At 52.3% G+C, this 17,016-nt stretch overlaps 1 protein-coding gene across 2 annotated transcripts; it reads right to left on the reverse strand.

Moving 5' to 3' along the window:
- Window positions 1–125: 125 nt before the first annotated feature.
- On the reverse strand, window positions 126–16,262 carry PBX4 (PBX homeobox 4). 2 transcript variants are annotated; one of them, XM_075446042.1, is made up of 9 exons: window positions 15,976–16,262; window positions 11,710–11,783; window positions 4,715–4,956; window positions 4,165–4,355; window positions 3,745–3,880; window positions 3,332–3,488; window positions 2,984–3,090; window positions 2,286–2,387; window positions 126–982 (listed from the first exon to the last, which is right to left on the reverse strand). In XM_075446042.1, exons 1-9 carry the CDS (start codon window positions 16,185–16,187, stop codon window positions 890–892), a joined length of 1,314 nt encoding a protein of 437 aa, XP_075302157.1. In that variant the 5' UTR covers window positions 16,188–16,262; the 3' UTR covers window positions 126–889. The 2 variants fall into 2 exon arrangements, with proteins under 2 accessions (XP_075302157.1, XP_075302158.1); XM_075446043.1 differs by having other exon boundaries at window positions 2,301–2,387; window positions 15,976–16,260.
- Between the last annotated feature and the right edge of the window lie 754 nt (window positions 16,263–17,016).

Genomic DNA, 17,016 nt, shown 5'->3' on the forward strand with positions numbered 1-17,016 from the left:
CCGCCCGGCGCCGCGCGCCTTTCCCGCCTTCCCCTCAGGGGAGCGCGGCTGAGGAAAAGGCGGGGGGGGGGGGGGAGCAAGCAGGAGGATTTAAAAAAAAAAAAAAGAAGAAAAAAAAAAGAAAAAAAGGCTTTGGAAGTTTATTATCTTTGATAAAATCTCAACTGAAAGGGGCGGACTCTGTGTTCACAGCTGCAGAAATGCACAAAAAAACCTAGTATCCGTGGGGAAGGCAGGCGGGCTTTCCTGGTTTGTTGCTGTTTTTTCTTTTCGCTAGACGTTAAATTAGAATTACGCGGAATGACACAGGATGGAAGGTCCTACCCGAGAGCAAAGTCCAGTGAGAGTTTTGGTAAAGCAACGTTCTGATTAATTAGCTCAGAATGAATCCTAGTTAAGAAAAGCTTATTTTCCTATACAAAATTACAATACAGAGAACGCATACAATTACAATACAGGGGGGCTTAACTGTTAGTAGCTATCAACTAGAACAGAAACTTCATCGTAAAAAACTTTATGGAAATTAAAATAAGTCAATTTTCTTACGTTGTAAAACTGGCGACAAACGCCGAGTTCTAGAAGAGACACTTCCCGATTCTTACCGTAAAATCCGTATTTAAAAAAAAAAAAAATGAATTTGGTTAGGAAAATGAAGCAAGTCCTTTTAAAACGATTCCACATCCCGATGGGCGTTAAGTAAGAAGAACTCAACTGCGTGAGGCTGAGAGGTAGAGAGGTATCGCTGTAATCACAATCTTCTCTTGGTTCCAGGGGGTTTCTGAGGTAATTAGCTGTGTGTCAAGTTGTAGAAACAAGAGTACTGGCAAAAGAGCAACACGGACAAATTACACTAATGACCTCTTTCCTCTCATCGATAGGTCCTAAAAACTTAATTAGACGCATCCGAATTAACACTCCCAGGGTCTCCGGCAGGTGAAGTGATGGATGAAGGGGTGGTCGCATCCTGCCAGCTGCCGTTAGCCTGGAGGGAGAGCAAATGGATTAAATCTTTAAGAAACTACTTACGGACGACAACGTTTGCCTTCGCCTGTTGGCGCCGTACAAGCGACAGCGCTTTCGAAGGGCGCAAACTCTGGCAGAGCCCAGTCCACGCACAGCCCGTAAAACCTCTTTCCCCTCCCAGATTTTATGGTATTAACCCTCATTCCTGGCGCTATCTCCTTCCGGCAAGAATTAACTGAAGCGCACAAATTTTCTGGTGACCCAAGCCAAAAATTTTAAATCCCCGGGACTTAAAAATTGTAAATCCTCTGGGAGGGAAAGGCTGGTGTATTAAACTACATCTTTTCCAGCTTTTTCCTACCACCACATCAGACAAGAAAAGTCAACATTTATTCACAGATCACGACCCCATCTTGGGCAGAATCTGCGTCCCTGGTAATGGACGATGACACCAAACTGGGAGGTGTGGTAGATACACCAGCAGGCTGTGCTGCCATCCAGCGTGACCTGGCCAGGCTGGAGAGCTGGGGAGGGAGGAACCTGATGAGGTTCAACCAGGGCAAGGGCAGGGTCCTGCACCTGGGGAGGAACAACCCCAGGCACCAGGACAGGCTGGGGCTGACCTGCTGGGAGCAGCTCTGCGGGGAGGGACTGGGAGTGCTGGGGGACAACAGGGTGACCATGAGCCAGCAGCGTGCCCTGGGTGCCAAGAAGGGCAACGGGATCCTGGGGTGCATCAAGAGGAGTGTGGGCAGCAGGTCAGGGAGGTTCTCCTCCCCCTCTGCTCTGCCCTGGGGAGGCCCCATCTGGAGTCCTGGGTCCAGTGCTGGGCTCCCCAGTTCCAGAAAGATGAGGAGCTACTGGAGAGAGCCCAGCGCAGGGCTGTGAGGATGAGGAGGGGACTGGAGCATCTCTCCTAGGAGGAGAGGCTGAGGGAGCTGGGCTTGTTCAGCCTGGAGAAGAGAAGGCTGCGAGGGGACCTTAGAAATGCCGATCAATGTCTGCAGGGTGGGGGTCAGGAGGACGGGGCCAGACTCTTTCCAGCGGTGCCCAGCGACAGGACAAGGGGCAACGGGCACAAACTGGAGCAGAGGAAGCTCCAGCTGAACCCGAGGAAGAACTTCTTCCCTCTGAGGGTGCCGGAGCCCTGGCCCAGGCTGCCCAGGGAGGCTGGGGAGTCTCCTTCTCTGGAGATATTCCAGCCCCCCTGGCCGCGGTGCTGTGCCCCCTGCTCTGGGTGACCCTGCTTGGGCAGGGGGTTGGGCTGGGTGACCCCAGAGGTCCCTTCCAACCCCACCACGCTGGGATTCCGTAAGCGATACCTCAGTACATCTTACATCGATGCGCTGCGTCGTGTACAAAGGATTCCCCACAATTGTGTCGTATCTCCCCGCCTGGTGTATGACGTGATGCAAGGAATCCATCTGGAAGAAGACGCCGCGGAGAGAGAAGGAGAGGGGTAAAAAGTCAAGTTAAGGAAATGCAGCAGGATGTGGCACTTCTCTAGTGGGCCAAAAATTCTTCAAGCAAGGGGCAGGTTTTCTTGCAGGAAGACAAGCTTTCTTTGCAGCTTCTTGAACCTAGCTAGCTCGTTAGCAAACAGAATTAGAGGCTGTCACCCGTAGCTTTTGTAACAGATAGAGATGCGACGCAGTTCGGATGGACTTAGAAATTCAGCAGAAAGCTTAAAATGAGTTTAACAATACCGTTAACCAGAAATCCTAAGCAAAGTTCTACTTATCTGGAGCAAGACTGACTAAAAGGAGGAAACATCGCTTCATTAACGTAAATTTAAAGGGACAGAAGAATAGCAGGAGGTTCAAAGCGGGGTCAGTTAAAGCAGGTTGCTCAGGACCGCGTCCACTTGGGTTCTGAGCATCTCCAAGGATGGAGACTCCCCAGCCTCACTGGGCAACCAGTTCACACCATATAAAATCCCATTTCTCCGTCCTTTAACATTTACCTCCCTGCTGAAAGTATGGTTTGTGTGATTTTTTTTTTCTTTTTTTTCCTTACTGACCTGGGACTGCACATTGGCTCCCACTGGGGAGCTCTGGTAGGAAGTCAATGACTGCAAGTTTATAAACGAATCTCCGGAGTTTGTCATCTTAAAAGAGCCAGAGGAAGCTAGGGGAGGAAAACAAAAAAAATAGTACATGCTTTAATGAGAAGTAAAACCCACCAAAAATGCTTCTTCAATGAGTATTACATTATTTAAAAGAAATGAGTATTACACTTAATGAGTATTATATTATTTAAAAGAAAACCTCCGGCCGTTTCAAACACTGGTAGCCTGTGGTACTAATTGTCACAAGAAATAATCAGAGACTTCCGAGCAGACGGCCCCTTCCCCGGCACTCTCGCTCACCTGAATTCGGCGTAGACGGAGAGTTTGCCTGGTTGCCTTGAGCCACGACGTTGGTTGCGTCCACCGCTGTTTTTGCGGCGTAAATATTGGCTTCTTCTTGGAACTTCCCCATGTTTTTTTTGTATCGAATTCTTTTGTTACCGAACCAGTTGGAAACCTGGAGACACGTATCGGTGTTAGCATTTGGTCAAGCTATTTTCCACTACATTTGGAAGCTGGCAGCAAAGGAGACTTTTTAAACCAGGCTTCACGCAGAAAATACCTGCGACTAAACCCTTCAGGATAACCTAAATCCCATTTAAAGTACCAGTAACTGAAGCCTGTTGCTAACTGGCGGAGGGGAAAAACCCAGACAAAACACTGTTCAAGGAAAAAAATAAAAATCACTTAATTCCAGAGAAAACACTTCATACCTGTGAAACTGTGATGCCACCTTTCTTTGCTAGCTCTTCTTTGGCCTCTTCACTGGGGTAAGGATTACTCAGATGCGAATAAAAATACTCATTCAGTACTTCCGTCGCCTGTTTGCTGAAGTTACGTCGTTTACGCCTACAAAAAGATGAGGTATTCCCGTTTTAAAGGGTGTTACCGAGCAGACCAGAGCACACCGTTGGCTTTTACCCCCTCTAAAATCCCTTCGCTGTGAAGGAGAATGTGAGTGCTGAGTGGAACTGATGTCAAAGCAGGCGCAACGGGTTGCTGGTTCTTAATATTTAAACTAGATCGACAGCGGGAACGCCGGCCTGGAGGCTCCTCACACAACCGCTGGCATCGAGCAACAAGAGAAGTTTCATCGCTACAAGTTTTAAGCGCCAGACTCCGTTTTCTCGTACCTCGCGTCAAGAAAGCGGGAACGCAGGATCATGACTGCCTCGCACGTGCTCTGCTTCAGCTGCATCTGGATGGTGCTGAATTTGCCGTGGATTATGTTCACCATGCGCTCTATTTCCTTCGGCGAAATGGGCCGTGTTCTGCTCTGTTCCCTCAGCAGGTTCATAACGTGGGTGGTGAACTCGCTGCAGGCCTGGAAACACACACAGTTGTATCGACAAACGAGAAAACGCCCAGGAATTTGTTTCCCCAACAAGAATATATATACCAAAAAAAAAAACTTTAGAGGAGTTTCCATGGTTTTTTACTCTATTTACTCTTTAAAAACGGCAACAAAGATAAACGAGACATTTATTATCTTTAGTCTGACGTCCAGTCCCTCTATCTTCACCTTACTTCTGTAACACTGAGATAACTTTTCAGCTGGATTTGATATCCTCGCGTTCACCTGGATCCATTTCACTTCCTGTTCTGTTCTTACAACCAACACCAAAGGAAAAAAGGGTTATTTTTAATTGAGATGATAAAAACTCTTCCATGCAGAAAGATCACCTGTTCATATTTCTCTAGCTCAGAGTGGTATATCTGTCGGATCTGTGACAGCTTGGCCCTGTAGTCAGAGTGTTCAATGCTATTGTCATTTGGACAGCCACCTGATGTTGCTGCTACAGCCATCGGTCCTCCTCTTCCTCTTTTCTCGGGCCCGGAGACGCCCTCTGCCAGCAACATGTTATCTAGTCTCATGAGCTGAGCATCTGGGGGATCTTCTTCCTGAATACCACGAATACTTAACACTAGATAAATACAAAAGGAGGAATCAAAAGGTTATTTCCGAGACAGGAAAGAGCGCCCGCTTCCATTCTGGCAAAGCATTTAAACGCCCTTCAGAGGTTTTAGCAGTTCTTCAGCTCAAGGGGAAACAAGAAAAAGGAGGGTTTCGCGAAAGCAGGAGGCGACACATCGAAACAAACAGGACATTGTTCAGAGAAACACCAAAACGTAAGGCGAGTGTTCAAAAGCACGCAGATGGTGAGACCACTCGGGGTCCTGCGAGTTTATATCATGTTTAAAAATTACTTTAGCGGTCTATAAAAATTAGAGGGAGGCTCTCACAGAGCAGATGTCCCCGTAGCGGCCTGCAGCCCGGCTCCTCGCACGGTCCCCAGCAGCGGTCAGCACCGGCTTGTGCAGACAGACTGCGGCGGACGGACAGACGGCCCGAGCGCTGGGACAACCGCTGGGCCTCCTGCTCCAGGGCCGGGAAGGAACCCTGCAGCAGGGCGAGAAGCTGCTGACATCTGCGCGCGAGGCGCGAGTCCGACCTCGTCCGCTTCACACGCCACGGACGCGACTACGCTACACAGCAGCAGGCTACAAATCGACGTCTTCGCAGTGCTGAATTTTAAAATCTATTCAAATCTATTTAAAAATCTATCAAAGCCTGAAACAACATGAAAAAAAAATGCACCAGAAGTCGGTTTCCTTAAGCTTATGTTCAACCCAGACGGCAGCAGTCTGGATGCTCGGATTATTCAGATTTGATTCCAAGCACATTTATTTTTAAAACTTCATTTCCCAAATTTTTCAACAATTTATTACGAACTTCCTTTTTCAAAAAGTGTCAGAACTCACAAGATAACTGAGCCAATACAAAAAATGCCAACAGCTTCTCGCCTTTTCATTTGATTTTAATTGCTAAACGTGTAGTTTGACGAACAGTTGGGTTTAACCCCGTGAAGCTACCAAATTCCAACGAGCTTTTCCAAACTGTAACTGGCAGGTTTAACAGGATGCGATGTTGCCTCCCACAAATAAGCACAAACCATCTCTTGTTCTGCAAAGATTCTAGCGTGAGGGCGGGAGAACGATGTATACATAGAGAGACATTAAACACACGCATTTATAATCATTTTCAGCATTTTGTAGGCAAAATAGCTCATCTAAAAAAACCCAGTTGAACACACAAGCAGCCTAAACTTACAGTCACACTGCTGAACTTTACATTTTGCAGGCTATACAGAAATTGCTCCACAATTCTGAAGAAGAGAGCGCTCTGGAGCAGCCAGGGACCTTCGCTCTGTCGCAGCACGCCGGGTCTCCTCCAGAGCATCCCCAATCTTTCGGCAAGCGGAAGGAGGTAGGGCAAAAATAGCTGTGACGTGGTACATGGGTAACTGCTGAACTCAAGCTAAGACAACAACGAGCACAGCGTTGACTGTTTTAAAAGTTGGTGGCTTTTCTAACTCACTACGGAATTAAAATTAGTACCTTTTAAAAACGAGAGCAGACCATCTACTGCGTACGCCTTTTACCGAGTGAACGTTACCAAGAAATGAAACGAACACAGAAAATAGGGGGGGTTTATTTGTTGGTGGGGTTTTTTTGTTTTTAAAAATCGCCAGGTCTCCATTTTTTCCAGGAGACCCAGCAGAGAGTTCACCTGTGGCCACTTGCTTCTTGCTCTTTGTGATAAAACTCCCGTTAAACTATTCATAAATTCAGCGGAACAGGTATTTTGGTGTCACCTTCTTACATCAATGTGCTTCTGCCAAACATCTTTTTATCCACATTATGATGCATATCAGAGTACCTCATGCTGAAGTCAGGCTCCCAGCTGCAGCTTAATTTTATGTCACTTGTCTAATTATGGTAATTAGACATTAGTTATCATCAATTACACATCAGCTCATCTCAAGTTGACTGCTGAAAAGCATGTATAAAGCCCCTGCCCAATCTTGAGGGAAGAAACTGGTTGGCTGGCTCTAGTAAGTCACAGCAAACTGGAAAGGACTTCACCCTCATCCACACACCGTAACCTGCATTTCCAGCCTAGGAGTTCAAACTCGTATTTCACAGAATCCCAGCATGGTCGGGGTTGGCAGGGCCCTCTGTGGGTCACCCAGCCCAACCGCCCTGCCCAAGCAGGGTCACCTACAGCAGGCTGCAGAGGACCTTGTCCAGGCAGGTCTGGAATATCTCCAGAGAAGGAGACTCTCTTTCATAAACTCTCTCAAAGGTGAGCAGACCCAAGAGTCGGTGGCAGCACGAAGCCGTCTCTGTCCAACCTGCTCCATCAGGCTGATTTTAAACTTTTGGCGTAACTGCGTCTTAATATGCGTGACAGTTAAAACTCAAGCTCTACAGAAACCACTGGCACGGGCAGTATTTTTAAATTAAAACCATCATCTCCTGGAATGGATACCTTTTGCTTTATTTTTGCTCCCAATGATAATAGCCATACAGATAGTAACTTACACCAGATTCACTCAGAGCTACCTATTCAGTGAATTCATCACTCTGTGCGCTGCGAGCAGCGCCCAGTTCCTAAGTCCAAGAGCTGCAGTTGTTCATCCACCGACCTTCCAACGCTCAGAATCCCAAACGATGGCCCGACGGGAGAGCAAAACCACCGCAGCTGCAGGAACGCTGCGCTCCCACCAGCTTCTGCAAGTCTGCTAAAAACGATTCCCGAAGCGCACGCCGTCCCACCAAGAGTTTTCTCGGGGTAGCTGCGTCCACCCTGCGAGCTTTCGACATGCTCCATGGGTCAGGCGGCATCCATTTCGGCGTACGGTCCTGAAAATGAGCCCAGCAGGAGTTTGCAGTCTGCGGGGGTCCTGGAAGAACTCAACTTCAGAAACCAAAAAAGGATTCCACAGGGGGAAAAAGTTACCACAATTAAAAAAAAGCCTCTCGATCAACACTGACTTCTCACATGAGCCTGTCCTTCCACGCTGCTTACTACCTACCGGCTGGCGATACTCCGAGAAGAACGCTTCTCTAAAAAGCTTACCCCTTTCAGTAGCCTTTTGGCCATCCAATTTTTGAAGTTCCCACAATAGTTTAAGAACATCTAACGCCTCGATTAATGCCCGAGGCTTTGAGCCGAGTCGCTAAGAGACTGGACTTACGGCGTAGCCAGTTACAGCAGTCAGCGTTTTAAGCATGATTTAGAAAGTCCTTGTGTAACGGTAAAATCCTTCGCACTTAAATCCCTCACTTAAATCCTTCACAATCCATCATTTTTATGGGTGTCGAAGAAAATCCCTACCCTGGCTCAAAAAGCCCGAGGAGTCACTCCCGTCAGCTGCGCCGATATAATATTGTGCGTTCTCTGGCACCTCACCTCCCAGATATTCATGTAAAATAATTATACTAAGCAAAATGAAATTCCCATCATTTCTAATTAATCTTTAATTAAAATACATCACAACCTAAGGTGCTGAAGCCTCACTCGGTATGCAAATGAAACCATTACAATATATTTACATCTCATTAATTAAAGATTTGCAGTTCCGTAATGAACTGTACAAGATCACCCATATCAAAATCAAGTGACAGACACTCCGCTGACGCTTGCTTTCCTTTCCAGACTTCCCTTCGCAGCGCGAGGCACGCACAAGCGCCCGACCAACGCCATCTTTCTGGCACAGAATATGCAAAGCCAGAACCCAAACCCGCCGTGTTGGGGCTGGAAATGCACGGCCCGTGCTGTACGAGGTGTCAAACACCCACGGAGAGCACAGGGCGGTAGGGTGCTGCACCCCCCCTCGCCCACGCCTCCGTTTTTCCCAGCTGATCCTATCCCCTGTGTTATTCTTGCAAATATTTCTCCTACAACTCCCGCTAAACACCGACTCCTGATGTTCTGCTCCGACAGACGGGTTCCCTCCATTTGGCAGCCCGCAAATCAAGCTGGTAGGCGAGAAGGCAGGAGCGTATTTTTGTAACAGCAGGTCACCCAAAGCAACCACGAACCCCTTCCAAACTACTCCTTAATGCTACCAAAATACAGAATCACAGCATGGTCGGGGTTGGAAGGGACCTCTGTGGGTCACCTAGTCCAACCCTCCTGCCCAAGCAGGGTCACCTACAGCAGGTAGGTACCACATCTCCCCCTCGCGTAGCACCAAGCGGATTTTCCACCCACACGAGACACCCCGTGTTCCCGTCCTCCGCAGGGACACCAGCCTCCCGAGCGTCCCAGTACAGAGAACGACACGGCTGCTGGTTCAGCTGGTCTCACAGCACTGTCACAGCAGAGCGCTTTCTCCAAATCCAGGGAGGGAGGAAAGCGAACGGCAGCAGAAGACAAAAGCCAGCGGGGCTCCAGTGCGGAGGAACAAGCCTGGTGCGATCAGAAAAACTCTGAATTTTCACATTCAGCACCAAAAGCACGCGCATTGTTAACACTACAGATGTTTTAATTCCAATTTTAAGATAGAATGATGCCATCTTTGAATTCGTACAGCTTGAATCTGAAGGGTGACCCAAGCAGCTGAACCCCTTTCTGCTGCAGAGATTAAAAACGCTCCAAATCCTTCTGTAAGTTCTGAGAAAAAAAAAAAAAATCCTAAGTAGGCTTTATTGGATTTGATGCCTCTTCAAATAGCTATACGTGCTCCAGGCAGGTATTTAAGGCTTGGAAATAAAATACTTGTTTTTCCCATAACTGGTTGAAAATTAAAAAAATTAAATTCATGGGGGGTGGGGGGGGAAGCCAGGGCTTGAAGAAAATATTAAATGTGGCCAAATCGATTTAAATTACAAAGAGTCATTTGTCATTTCTTTTTAATTACGACTGGGGAGAATTTTTCAGCACCTTCCAGCCGGCTGCAAAGGCGCCCGGCTTATCCGGAGCTATTGTGAACGATACCAGCGCCCCAACAAAGAGCGAGAGGAAGATGGGGAGGGGTGGGGGGGAACATGTTTGGAACTGATTTCAGAGCTAGAAAAGCAGCTTGTGTGCCTGGGTCACAAAGAAAGCCCACAACCTTGCGCTGCAGTACGTCCAGGCTTTTGTTTGCTTGCAGCCACAACATCTGCTCCTCGTCATTTAAATAAGGAATAGACGGCCCGTCAGACACCAATCCACGAGCAAATCCAGCACCGCCGCGGTGTCAGAGTCTGCTCCTGCGAGTGTGCTTAGCTCCCAGAACTCACGGTTTCGATCGATAAAACACAGAAGGAGCGGAAAGGAAAACCAGATGAAGCACCCTCTGTAAGGACAGCAATCCTCCGAGGACGGCCAGACAGAAAAACACGCCCAGACGGCGCGCACGCACCTACCACCGCGACGTTTTCCTTCCACGAGAACGCAACAGGACGCGACCAAACTCCCCAGCGACGACCGCGTCGCGTCTGCCTCAACGCTGCAGCACTTCCAGGCTACCCAGCAGTGCGTGAGTAAGCGCCCAGAGTATCACCTTCAGCTTCAGAGCATCAACCAGCGAGCCACCTGCACAAGCAGGGAAGCAACTCCCTTCTTTCCTTCCAGCTCTGGAACAAGGCTGCAATTCAAAACTCATTGAACTCAGTGGAAAAACTTGATAGAAAAAGATGTTCAAGCCTGAAGAAGGCCTTTTCACATTTCTTTGTCACATTGGGCACTGCTGGCAGCAAGACCAGACAAGGTGTTCCTCTGGAGCATAACATCAAGCGTTAATTTCCAAAGCCCATATATCTCTGGTCATCTAACTCCCTGTCCTGGGGACAGCCAAACAGAATCACAGAATGGTAGGGGTTGGAAGGGACCTCTGGGGGTCACCCAGTCCAACCCCCCTGCCCAAGCAGGGTCACCCAGAGCAGGCTGCACAGGACCTTGTCCAGGCGGGGCTGGAATATCTCCAGAGAAGGAGACTCCACAGCCTCCCCAGGCAGCCTGGGCCAGGGCTCCGTCACCCTCAGAGGGAAGAAGTTCTTCCTCGGGTTCAGCTGGAGCTTCCTCTGCTCCAGTTTGTGCCCGTTGCCCCTTGTCCTGTCACTGGGCATCACTGAAAAGAGCTTGGCCCCATCCTCCTGACCCCCACCCTGCAGATATTTGTAGGCATTTATAAGGTCCCCTCGCAGCCTTCTCTTCTTCAGGCTGAACAAGCCCAGTTCCCTCAACCTCTCCTCGTAGGGGAGATGCTCCAGTCCCCTCACCATCCTCGTAGCCCTATAATGACAGTTACTCTCTAAAAAAACCACCAGAATTCACTACAGGTGACAGAAATCAGATATTCAAACAGCACTGCTTGAGTGCTTCACCTATGAGCGCACACCGGGCGATCCCAAACCGAAATCCATTCGCCCCCGGTGCGTCTGCTCCTCAAAGCTGCGCAGTCACCAACTCCATGTCCTGCTACTTCTGTCTTTTCCAGGACCCCCCCAGCGTTCCATCTTACCGCCTCTCTTCCTCCGTAACACAGTTATTTGTCAACTTTGAACTCCTCCTACCACCACAATTTTAGCACCAGCTCCTTAAAGGGAAAAAAGAGCGTCACAATAGCCAGACACCAAAATCCCCCCAGCCTCCAGATCCTTCGCGTCCACACAGCCAAAACATCAAGCAAGCAGCGATGTTTTCTCCAAACCCACACGCAGGCAGCATCGTAGAAAGCCCAGCAAAACAATCTCCAGCTTCCAGCAGAGCATCAAGCCAAAAAAAATAGCCTGGAGTGGTAGAATCTGCCAGGGAAAATACAGGCCACACGGGATGAGAGCGGAGCGGGTGACGGAGTGGGGTTTTTTTTGGAAAGCTGAGGGCAGAAAAGACACCAACGCACCTGTTTTCTCCTTGATCTCACACAGCACGCTGAACAGAGCGGGCTTCATTCGGTGGCAGTTCAAGGCATGTTTTCTGGAACGGAAGAAGAAAGAATGAGTGAAGGCCAACAGAATCCCAGCATGGTGGGGGTTGGAAGGGACCTCTGGGGGTCACCCAGCCCAGCCCCCTGCCCAAGCAGGGTCACCCAGAGCAGGGGGCACAGCACCGCGGCCAGGCAGGGCTGGAATATCTCCAGAGAAGGAGACTCCACAGCCTCCCTGGGCAGCCTGGGCCAGGGCTCCGGCACCCTCAGAGGGAAGAAGTTCTTCCTCATCTTCAGCTGGAGCTTCCTCTGCTCCAGTTTGTGCCCGTTGCCCCTTGTCCTGTCGCTGGGCACCACTGGAAAGAGTTTGGCCCCATCTTCCTGACACCCACCCTTGAGATATAAGCATTTCTAAGGTCCCCTCTCAGTCTTCTCCAGGCTGAACAAGCCCAGCTCCCTCAGCCTCTCCTCCTAGCAGAGATGCTCCAGTCCCCTCCTCATCCTCACAGCCCTCCGCTGGACTCGAGATCTCCAGTAGCTCCTCATCTCTCTTGAACTGGGGAGCCCAGAACTGGACTCTCTCCAGTAGCTCCTCATCTTTCTGGAACTGAGGAGCCCAGAACTGGACTCTCTCCAGTAGCTCCTCATCTCTCTTGAACTGGGGAGCCCAGAACTGGACTCTCTCCAGTAGCTCCTCATCTTTCTGGAACTGGGGAGCCCAGAACTGGACTCTCTCCAGTAGCTCCTCATCTTTCTGGAACTGGGGAGCCCAGAACTGGACTCTCTCCAGTAGCTCCTCATCTTTCTGGAACGGGGGAGCCCAGAACTGGGCTCTCTCCAGTAGCTCCTCATCTTTCTGGAACTGGGGAGCCCAGAACTGGACTCTCTCCAGTAGCTCCTCACCTTTCTGGAACTGGGGAGCCCAGAACTGGACTCTCTCCAGTAGCTCCTCATCTTCCTGGAACTGGGGAGCCCAGAACTGGACTCTCTCCAGTAGCTCCTCATCTTTCTGGAACTGGGGAGCCCAGAACTGGACCCAGTACTCCAGATGGAGCCTCACTAGGGCAGAGCAGAGGGGAAGGCAGTGGAAGATGCCAAGACTTCCAGAGAACTGGACCATGCTTCAGTAACAGCAGGTTAGCGCACTGAATTCAGAAAGAAACATGCAAGTTGTGGTGACATTTAAGTGCCACGCTCGGCCATCGCTGGGAGCAAACTGCCACGGAAACACGCAGGCCTCAAAACCGAACATTCTGCGTCGCTTATAGGAACTGTACGCGCCTGCAGTTCTACCCAATGCGTATTTTATGTGTGGGGATAAAAAGTTCCTTCCTGAGTTGGCACATTTCTATAAAATCGAATCATGGAATCCACCCAAACAGTAGAAAAAAAAACCCCCAGTGTTTTTAGAGCGCGTAGACCCCGACCGGCAGGAACGACGCAGAATACAAGCACCACGCGGGGACTCGCCCGGCTTCCCCCACGAGCGGCCGCCTGACCCAGCGAAAAGCAGACGTATTTAACAGCATTTCAGTACAAGTCTGACCACACGTGCTGATTTTGCCTTTCTGAGGCTCTTCCAGCGTTTGCTGCTTTGTTTTCCCCTTTCTCTCCGGGAAGAGACAACGTTAATTACACCATTAAGCACAGAATCCGTCCTAACGTCTAATCAAAACGGAGAATTCCATCTTTTGCTGAGCTGAAAACGCATTTGAAGCGTGGTGAGCGTTACAGCAGCGAGCGCTGGGGTTTCCCACGGAGGGTGGGCAGCGTTTTACCCGTCCCATTTCCAAGGGCCGCCAGCGGTCAGGCGCCCAGCTCCCACTGGAAATCGGTGGAAAGAAGCATCCAGCTGCGGCGTGCGCCTCGGAGGAAGTCTCTTTTGCTCCTTGTGACCCCTTTCGTAATTCAGAAATGATATTTAAATCGCTTTTACAGCTCCGTTTCGGTATGGTTTTTGTATTGATATAATTGGGCCGTCCCTCCTGCACACCGGTCACCTCTCCAGCTGCTGGGAACGGCGCAAATCCAGGTGCTCGGCTTCCTCGCAGCCCCTAACGCAGCTCCTGCCGAGCTGCCAGCCGCTAGCGGAACGCCGGCTTTTACCAAAAAGAAAAAAAAAATCGGTCACCGGGGCCGCTTGGCTTCACGACAGGGCCAGAAGACGCCTGAAACCCCGTTCAGCAAGCGAGCTGCTTGAGAACATCAACGCCAGGACAGACAGCCGGAGAACAAAGGCAGCCGGGAAGACAGCCCGGTGGCGTCTATTGTCCTTGCCTGACGAGGGAAAAACCGGGGCGAGAGCCGGGGAGAGAAAATGAATCCCGAGCCTCCAACCTGTGCTCTCCACCCGGGTCTGAAAACACGGTTTTCAGGTACAAGGCAGTAGAGAGACCAGACCCAGAGGTAATTGGCTAATTAACACGGCCACTAACTCGTGAGGAAGACTGAGGTGGTACCGTAACGCGTTTAACGGCGGCGTTACGCTCATCCTTGGCAGATCCATCTCCTTTCAACGAAAACTTCCACCCAAGTTTTCAACGTAGATTTTGATTAATTTTAAAAATCCTCCTCGCGTGCACTGGAAGAACCCTCTGACCTTCGCCGGGCATTAAAATCACCCACACAAAACGCGTCCGTGCGCATTTTTAATACAGAAGAATAAAAGTTGTGCCCACAAACCGAGCAGCCGACGCCGTGCTGCCGAGCGGCCCGGGACCCCCACCCACGTCCCCGTACCGCTCGTGCCACGGGTTTAACCAGGCCCGAGTTCTGCTTTCTCAGCGGACTAAGTAAACCCAACGGACTTCTCGTCCAGAAGAAAAAAACCTTCTTTTACACATAAATACCTGAAAATACACCGAAGGCGCTGTAAAATCTGGGGGTCTTCAACGCCTGCTGCGCGGCCGCTCGGAGCCTGGCAGCGTTTCTAGCGCGGAATTGAGTTTAAACAACGCTCGGGCCATTTTTTCTAAGCCTGTTCCTCAACTCTTACTCGACACCAAAGCACCCGACGAACTGATCCTGCTCAAAACTATCTCAAATCCGAGGCTGTGAGAGCAACGGCCGGGCAAATCCCCGCCCGCAGAATCCACCAGGGAGCTGCGGGCGGCGATTTCGGAGACGCAGCGCCAGGAAAGAGCAAGAAACGCCCGTTTTGGGCAGCAGCAAGTCCCACCCGTGACCCACGGCACGCGGATCGCGTCGCCCTACAAGCCACGGGCGCAAGTTACCCGAAAGAGTCGCCTTCAAACCCAAACTGCGACATTCTTAGAACGGGCCGGTTTTTTTCCCCCTTTTATTCATAAAAATCCACTCAGCCGTCGGGAATCCGGTGCCTCTCCTCGGAAGCGCCGCCGCCTCGGCACACCGGCACGCGACAGCACCCAAAACCGGCAAAACTTTCGCCAGCGAGCAAAGAAATCAAAGCTGGGAGGGTTTTCCCGGCACGGCGGCGACCGCCGCGAGCAGGACACCGAGGCGCGGGGCAGAGAGCGGCAACCGCCATCACCCAGCGGCGCGGGGAGCCGGACGAGCGGCGCCGAAACAACCCCAAAAAAAAAAAGAAAAAGGCCAGAAACCCGTTTTGAGGATTTTTCTAAACCGGCTCTCGAAGCCTCGTGGCGGGGGCCGCCCGCCGAGGAAGCGAAGCGCGTTGACGACGTGGAATGAGGCCGCGCCAAGCGGGGCCGGACGCCGGGGCGAGGAGGATTCTGCCGCTTTCCAACCGGCTTCGGCCAACGGAGCCAACGAGGCCAAGGGGAAAAAGAAAAAAAAAAAACACGAGCGTTAAATTCTCTTTTTTCCTTCAAATCCGATGGAAAAGCAACTTTGCGACGGGGGCGAGGAACGTGGCGCCCGCGCCCTCGGCAGCCCCCCGCCACGTGTCGCTTCCCGGGCGGGCTCCGGCCTTCGACGGCTCCCGCCGTTTCAGTCCTCCCGTTCCCACCGGGAGAACCGGATCAGCCGGGCGATGCCCAACGGGAAAGGAACGGCCAGGAGCCCCGGCGGCCCTCCCGGTGCTCAGGCCCTCCCCCAGCTCCCGGCGGACGAAGCCACGGAAACACCAAGAACCCCTACCGGAGCCTGCTCCCCCCCGCCGGACCCGCACCGGGGGACCGCAGCCCCCCCCGGTAACGACCAGCAGGGCCCCCCCCCCCCCGCGCAGAGCTGAGTCACGGCGCCGGGCTGCGCGGGAAGGCGGCCGGTACCGAGCAGCACCCCCCCTCCCCTTGCCGGTACCTGGCCTGGGCCTCGTCCAGGCTCTGGTCGGTGATGGCCATGATCTGCTGCAGGACGTCGCCCGTGTCGTGGTGAGCGGGCGGCGGCCCCGGTGCGGCCGCGGCGACCGGTTCCCCGGCGGCTGGCGGAGGAGGGGGGGGCGGAGGGATTCCGCCCGGTAACGTCACCCCGGCGCCGTGCGCCGCCGCCAGCAGCCGCGACGGGTCCTCCATGGCGGGGGGCGGCGGGGCCGCTCCGCCGCGGCTCCCACACAACAGGGCCCAGCGCCCGCAGCCCCCCCCTCCTCCGCCGCCGCCGCCGCCGCCGCCGCCACCGGGCCCGCCCCGCCCGGCGACGTGCCCCGCCCCTCCGGCCGCACGCCGGGGGCGGGGCCGCCTGCAGCCCCGCGCTGGGTCCTAGCGCCGCCCAGCTCCGGCCGGCCCCGCCGCTCTCTTCCCAGCGTGGCGGGGGTGGCAGCGCCCTCTGGGGGTCACCCAGCCCAGCCCCCTGCCCAAGCAGGGTCACCCAGAGCAGGGGGCACAGCACCACGGCCAGGCGGGGCTGGAATATCTCCAGAGAAGGAGACTCCACAGCCTCCCTGGGCAGCCTGGGCCAGGGCTCCGTCACCCTCAGAGGGAAGAAGTTCTTCCTCGGGTTCAGCTGGAGCTTCCTCTGCCCCAGTTTGTGCCCGTTGCCCCTTGTCCTGTCGCTGGGCACCACTGGAAAGAGTCTGGTCCCGTCCTCCCGACACCCACCCTGCAGACACTGACCGGCATTTCTAAGGTCCCCTCTCAGCCTTCTCTTCTCCAGGCTGAACAAGCCCAGCTCCCTCAGCCTCTCCTCCTAGCAGAGATGCTCCAGTCCCCTCCTCATCCTCGCAGCCCTGCGCTGGACTCTCTCCAGTAGCTCCTCATCTTTCTTGAACTGGGGAGCCCAGAACTGGACACAGGACTCCAGATGAGGCCTCCCCAGGGCAGAGCAGAGGGGGAGGAGAACCTCCCTGACCTGCTGCCCACACTCCTCCTCATGCACCCCAGGATCCCATTAGCTCTCTTGGCACCC

The sequence above is a fragment of the Opisthocomus hoazin genome, chromosome 35 (genome assembly GCF_030867145.1).
Source record: "Opisthocomus hoazin isolate bOpiHoa1 chromosome 35, bOpiHoa1.hap1, whole genome shotgun sequence".
In the NCBI taxonomy this organism is placed as follows: Eukaryota; Metazoa; Chordata; class Aves; order Opisthocomiformes; family Opisthocomidae; genus Opisthocomus; species Opisthocomus hoazin.

Excerpts from the sequence above, each read along its gene's own strand:
- PBX4 (XM_075446042.1), bottom strand. The coding sequence starts at position 16,187 with ATGGAGGACCCGTCGCGGCTGCTGGCGGCGGCGCACGGCGCCGGGGTG. Across the intron at positions 11,784-15,975 it reads CTGGACGAGGCCCAGGCCAG|AAAACATGCCTTGAACTGCC; the intron begins GTACCGGCAAGG and ends CTTCCGTTCCAG. Across the intron at positions 4,957-11,709 it reads TGAGATCAAGGAGAAAACAG|TGTTAAGTATTCGTGGTATT; the intron begins GTGCGTTGGTGT and ends GTATTTATCTAG.